At 36.3% G+C, this 7,058-nt stretch overlaps 1 protein-coding gene across 1 annotated transcript; it reads right to left on the reverse strand.

Moving 5' to 3' along the window:
- Positions 1 to 2,168: 2,168 nt before the first annotated feature.
- LOC131079692 (pentatricopeptide repeat-containing protein At1g08070, chloroplastic) lies at positions 2,169 to 6,502 on the reverse strand. The gene has a single exon (XM_058017721.2). It carries the CDS (start codon positions 6,173 to 6,175, stop codon positions 2,711 to 2,713), a length of 3,465 nt encoding a protein of 1,154 aa, XP_057873704.2. The 5' UTR covers positions 6,176 to 6,502; the 3' UTR covers positions 2,169 to 2,710.
- Between the last annotated feature and the right edge of the window lie 556 nt (positions 6,503 to 7,058).

Here is a 7,058-nt window from a genome sequence, read left to right on the forward strand (position 1 = left end):
GACCAAGGAAAAGTCAATCTTAGATTGAAAGGCATGCCTAGAAGAGGAACCATAAACCTTCAACAATTGACAATTGACAAACAATTAGAAGATCGAATATGACACCATACTTACTTAGGGGACCTTAGATAGGCATAGGGGAAATAAGAGGAAGAGCGCACAAAAAGTTGGACTATGAGAGACATGACAAATAGGAAATAGGTATTTTGATCCATAACACAAGTTATTACAAAAAGGGGACATGACATGACATTGTAGTTGATACAAGGATTGGATCATGGATTAGAATGGGATTAATGTTCAAATCAAGAAAATAACCCAATTGGACTAGTATTGTGTACACATAAGCAAAGGTTAAGAGCATAGAATAGGGTTAGGTACAAGAAAGGTTACATATGCATGCCCAAATCCACACAAATATACACCATTTGTAAGTAAATGTTTCTTTATTTTACCTCACTAGCTATTAAAAGATAGATGATTTAATTTATCAAGTGCAACTAGTTCATGACCAAAAGCCATTATTCTTCATTTTTACATCTCAAAGAACATTCTAGAGTTGGATCATATGGGTCATCACTTTGCAAAAATATTTTTAACCTACTAAATATACAAGGCATAGGGAACCAAAACATAAGAGTATAAGAGATCATAACTCTTGGACATAAACTTTTAAAATTGGAAATGGGGGAGAGATAGAGAAACATTTCACTGTCAAGGAAAACCATAAGAGTTGGCAATTTAAAGTCTAACACTAAACACAAATCTTGTTATGGAGATGTCAACATCCAAGTCATTTAGTATTATACCCTTAATCCTAGAGTATACATATGGTTATGGGTAGTTGGCTTGTGACTACCTTAACTCCTAATTGAGTCATATTATCAATATTATAGTGCTTTAGTTATTTAGGTCGGCCTAGGTGATATCCTAGGCATAAGTAGGGTGTATATAGCAAGTAGTGAGTCTTATTTCATCATCAAATTGTGAAGTATGTTCTCATTGGAGACATTTGGGGGTCGCCTTCAAAGTGGTTTGTTAATTTCAGCTATCATAACTCATTTACAGCATATTCCATATTATCTTCTTCATGTGTGCAAGTTATTTCATTACATTTAGGGATCAATTTCAAGCCCACTTTAATTTTATTATTAGTCCCCACTTCTCTTTAAGGGATCTCCTATTAAAGGATGTTGAGATGATTAATAATAGTTATTAATTGTTACAACATATTGTAGGTTCTTTGTGTAAATTAAGATGTGAGAAAATGTTTCAAGAAGATCTCTCCCTTCTTTGCATGAAGGAAGTGATGGCATTCAAGTAAAATTGGCACAGTTAATGAAAGGCAAATCTAGGTTATCAACAAAGATATTTTCATTAAGGTCTCCAAGGGCACATACTTGTTTGTTAACTATGTTAGTACTTAATGAAGATTTTTTTCCTTTAGTTTAGTGTAGCCTCTAAGTTGACCATCCTAAACAATTGATTACCAAAATCTTCCTAAATCAAAATGAAAAAAAAGATTTAAAAAGGTTTTGATACCAAGCTAATGTATTCTAGGACATTAGAAGTCATTAGAAAGAGAAAAGAGGTTTCAACAAGCCTAGCTAATATATTCATCTAAAATTTTAAATATGAAACAAGTCAAAAGAATCCGACTTGAGTTGTGTAATATCATGCACACACAAATGCATGATTATTCCTAGGTAAAAGAAACCCAATCTAACCTTGAACACACTATTTTATCATTCAAATTTTGCTCCATAGATGCAAGATTCTATCAATTGGTTGTTCAAATGCTCCTTGACATTGTAATGAGGATCCATGGACCAAATTGTAAGTTGTGTTTTTGTCATCTAGCTTTCTTAGGATCTTAGGAAAAGAACAAGCAGTAATTGGACTGTAATATGTTCTAGCTTTGTTTCAAATTGCATCTAAAGTGCAATTCATATCTACTCATAATGTTCAACACAAAAAGGTTATTGCAAGTATCTAGGTTGTTGGGATTTTTTTCTTGTATTATGCCGTCTTTCTGGTTCACTTTGGTAATGAATGACACATTGTGTGGTGTTGCTCGAATTTTCCTCCTTCTCAACTTGAACTAAATACAAAATAAAGCAATAACAAAAACTACTGACTGATATACATCAATATTTTTAGTCAAGTATATGATCACATAAATGTCAAGCTAGTGAATATCCAGTTCTGCCATATTGGAAAACCGTATGGATCAAATGCTCGAAAACTGATTGTGTAATGTAAGTTGACATAAGCATAAAATAATACAATTAATCCAAACAAAAGAACTATATAAAATGACCAAGGTAGGAGTGAAAAATCATCAAGAGATGCTCTCCCCATCATCTCCGGGCATTGGATTGATTGCAAGCCCTTCTCTCGCAGTTCTTGTTGTAAGCATCTTTCCATTTCTTCTAATGTGTTTCTCCCCTTTTCTTTTTAATTTTCTCCACCCTCTCCAGCTTTCCATTCCAGTCATTGATGGATTTTTAGAAAAAAAATCAATATCATGACACTACCATGACATCATAAAGAAGGGCCAAATATGCCTTCATTATACATAGTCAGTGAAACATATTGCATGCTATACATTTGATTTTCAAAGTGAACAGCATGGCCATTATCACTGCGGGTTTGATGTAGTGCACCTTATATAGTGCAAGCTTATTTTTGCAAGTTGCTTTGCTTGGCATCACCAATAATCTCCGCAAGAACATTGCCCCTGTTTGAAATGATGAAACCGGTTTGCATCCCTCACAACAATTTGTCTTGCAACAATCTTGGAGATGAACTTGGTTGCAGTGTGGCAGTCAACGCACACTCGAAGGTTTTTGACAACTCTAATAGTTGTTCCACGGGGTGTGTTTAACAATCCAAATGCAATTGCCAACTTCTCACTATGGTGGAAGACAAAAAATTCTTTTTCCTCCTCCTCCACATCACTCAGTACATGTTCTGAATCTGGAATATACCCTGCTGCCTTCATCTCCCACGACAATTTCTCTAACTTAACATAAATTTCTTGTGTCTGTGGGTGTGATCTGTCTCCTACACAGAAAGCATGTACTGTTTTATGGCCTTCAATCCAACTACACCCAGGGCTCTTTCTAACCCCCTTATCTTTCATCAATCTCCTTATTATTTGAACCTCACCCCACCTGCCTGCTTCTGCATAGATGTTTGACAGAAGAACATAAGTTCCGGCACTTTCAGGATTCAGCTCAAAAAGAAGATTTGCTGTAAATATTCCTAACACTAAATTTTTATATGCTCTACAAGCACCAAGCAAGCACGTCCACACAATCACCACAGGTTGAATTGGCATTTTGATAATTAAGTTTAGAGTTTCTTCAAGATGGCCAGCGCGGCTAAGAAGGTCGACCATGCACACATAATGATCAATTGTAGGTTTTATGCAATAAGAGTCAGTCATGCTATTGAAGTATTTACAGCCCTCATCCACTAAACCTACATGGCTGCATGCTAATAAAACACAATCGAAGCTTACATGGTCAGGGTTTGTTCCAGATTGCTTCATTAGTTTAAAGAGTTTTAGAGCATCCTTACAGAAGCCATTTTGTGCATATCCTGCAATCATAACATTCCATGAGATCACACTTCTTTGAGGTAATTTGTCAAAGAGTTCACATGATTTGTGTATGCTTCCACATTTGGCATACATGTCTATCAGGGAACTTGCAACTACAGAATCTGACAAAAATCCACTCTTTATTATGCTTTGATGAAGGCCCATACCCTCTAACAAAGTTCCCATTTTCGCACAGGCTGGGAGAATACTGGCAAAGGTTGTGCAATCCGATTTTACACCTGCTAATTGCATCTGCTTAAAAAATTTCAAGGCTTCTTCAACAAATCCATTTTGTGAACATCCTGCAATAATTGCAGTCCATGAGACCACATTTTTTTTAGGCATTTTGTCAAACAGGTAACATGCATTGTGTAATCTTCCACATTTTGCATACATGTCTACCAGGGCATTTGCAACTACGATATCTGACAAAAAAACCCTTTCAATTATGCTTCGATGGATGTTTCTACCTTGTTCCAAAGCTCCCACTTTGGCACATACTGGAAGGATGCAGGCAAAGGTTATGGAATCTGTCTTTCCACCTGCCAATTCCATATGTTTCAAAGTTTCCAAAGCCTTCTCAGGAAATCCGTTTTGAGCATATCCTGCAATCATCGCATTCCATGAGACCACATTTTTTTGCGGTATTTCTTTAAAAAGCGTTAAAGCCTCATCAATAAAACCATTTTGTGCATATCCTGCAATCATAGAATTCCATGAGACCACGTTTTTTTCAGGCATTATGTCAAATAGTTGACGTGCCTTGTGTATGCTTCCACACTTTGTATAAGTATCAACCAGGGCATTTGCAACTACAACATCTGACAAAAATCCCATTTCCATTATGTTTTGATGAATGTCCATACTGTTTTCTAATACTCCAATTTTGGCACAAGCTTGCAGGGTGCTGACAAAGGTTGTGGAATCTGGCTTTATACCTGCCAATCGCATTTGCTTGAAAGTTTTCAAGGCACTCTGAACATAGCCATTTTGTACACATCCTGAAATCATTGTAGTCCATGAGATCAGATTTTTTCCAGGCCTTTTCTCAAATAGTCGATATGCCTTGTGTATGCTGCCACATTTTGCGTACATATCTACTAGGACATTTGCAACAACGACATCTACCGAAAATCCTCTTTCCATTATGATTCGATGGATGTCCATACCCTGTTGTAAAGCTCCCATTTTCGCACAGGCTGGAAGGATGCTGGCAAAGGTTGTGGAGTTTGACTTTACACCTGCCAATTGCATATGTCTAAAAGTTTCCAAGGCTTTTTCAACAAATCCATTTTGTGCATATCCTGCTATCATTGTATTCCATGAGATAACATTTCTTTGAGGCGTTTCTTTGAAAAGATTAAAAGCCTCATCAAGAAAACCATTCTGTGCATATCCTCCAATCATGGCATTCCATGAGACCACATTTTTATCAGGCATTATGTCAAACAGTTCATATGCCTTGTGTATGCTTCCACATTTTGCATACATATCTATCAATGCATTTGTAACTAAAACATCAGATGAAAATTCACTTTCCAATATTCTTTGATGGATGTTCATTCCCAGTTTCAAAGCTCCCACTTTGCCACAAGCTGATAGAATACTGGCAAAGGTTATGGAGACTGGTGTTACGCCTGCTAATTGCATTTGCTTAAAAGTTTCAAAGGCTTTTTCAACAAAACAATTTTGTGAATATCCTGCAATCATCACATTCCATGATACGACATTTCTTTGAGGCATTTCTTTGAAAAGTCTTAAAGCCTCATCAAGAACACCATTCTGCACATATCCTGCCACCATTGCAGTCCATGAGACAACGTTTTTTCGAGGCATTTTATTAAACAGTTCACGCGCCTTGTGTATGCTTCCGCATTTTGCATACATATGTAGAAGGGCATTTGCAACTATATCATCTGACAAAAATCCGCTCTCCACTATACTTTGATAGATGTCCAAACCCTGTTCCAAAGCTCTTAGTTTGGCACAGGCTTGAAGTGCGTTGGCAAAGGTGAACTGATCGGGCTGGACACCTATTTGTTGCATTTGATGAAACAATGTCATTGCCTCATGAGGATATCCATGTCTTTTGTAAGCCGCAATTATCATATTCCACGAGCAGACATCTCGCTCAGTCATTTGGTCAAACACATGGCGTGCATCAACTAAACTTCCGCACTTATCGAACATCTGTATTAGTGTATTCTGTAAAATTCTGTCGGTGGTAAACTTATATTGCCTCTCATTGATGTGAGAATGAATTTGCTTACCCTCTGCAAGGGCTTTCTTGGAAATACAGGTTTGCAATAGCAGAAGATATGTCGAAGAGTTTACTGGGGTTTTGTGTGCAGTAAGAAGAATGTGTAGCGCGTCCTTCAATCGCTCTTCCCTACATAATGCTCTGAGATTAAGATAGAGATTGAAATTGGCAGTGGATGGAACTGATATTGGCATTGTATCAGTACAACTGAAGCGTTGGAAATGTGCATTGTTATTCAATTTAGATGTACCACAGTGACAGTATAACACTCCCGCTCTGTTTGCCCTGAGAAGTGGTTTTATGGTCATTTACATATTTGTTTCTGCCAAGGATAATGATATTGGTAAAGAATGGACGCGATCGGCAGCGTGTAAGGTAGTTTTTCTCTGGTATAATGAATTTGGGTGTTTGTTTTTTATTTTACCTGGATAGAAAATAGATTGGTGCTCCAGATCCATGTATGTGCTTCAAAAACATACATTTGGACAACTTCAAATTTCTCTGGTAGAGAAAACTTTGGAGAGAGCTGTTACCGTTCGGGAATTTTCAGCCTATTTAAAAAAAATTATGCAGTTAACCAATGCTGGTATACGAGATGTTGGCAGAGTAGCAAAACCTTACCAGAGATCGTTTTCTTTTTACTTTGTCATTTTGCTAGATTTTCATTAAAATTTATGATCAAATATGTACATTAAAATACCTGCAGCTATTCTTCACACAAAAATGTACATTTTTTTTTTTTTTTTTGTTTGGTATTTTGCGATTTTCTTTTTTTCCTAAGGATTGTTCTTTTGCCTGGCAACCTACTAAAATTAGTGCATCTCAATGATTAAATTATACTTCACATAGTTTGGCCTCTCTCTCCATGATAAGATTCAGAGTCCTCAGTAATTTTTTAGTCAAACTCATTGACCCATTTTATTGTAATATTGTTATCATGATTCAACAATGTAATATATATGTAAAAAAATGAGAATCCACATTAGATCCTAAAAGTAATGCAATATTTCTTTCTATATGTTGAATAGAATTTCACTCAAAAGAAATGTTGAATTTGGATAAATCACATAGGAATTTTAGGTTGATCATCCAAAAGAATTGTATACTAGAAAGTCTTGAATGAATCATGTATCTACTTCCATGTAGCTTGGCCCATGTGCAATACTAGAAGAACTATTTGAGAGTTTCCAA

Source organism: Cryptomeria japonica, chromosome 9, assembly GCF_030272615.1.
Source record: "Cryptomeria japonica chromosome 9, Sugi_1.0, whole genome shotgun sequence".
Lineage (NCBI taxonomy): Eukaryota > Viridiplantae > Streptophyta > Pinopsida > Cupressales > Cupressaceae > Cryptomeria > Cryptomeria japonica.

Bases quoted from the DNA above. Each gene is read 5' to 3' on its own strand.
- LOC131079692 (XM_058017721.2), bottom strand. From the start codon at position 6,175: ATGACCATAAAACCACTTCTCAGGGCAAACAGAGCGGGAGTGTTATAC.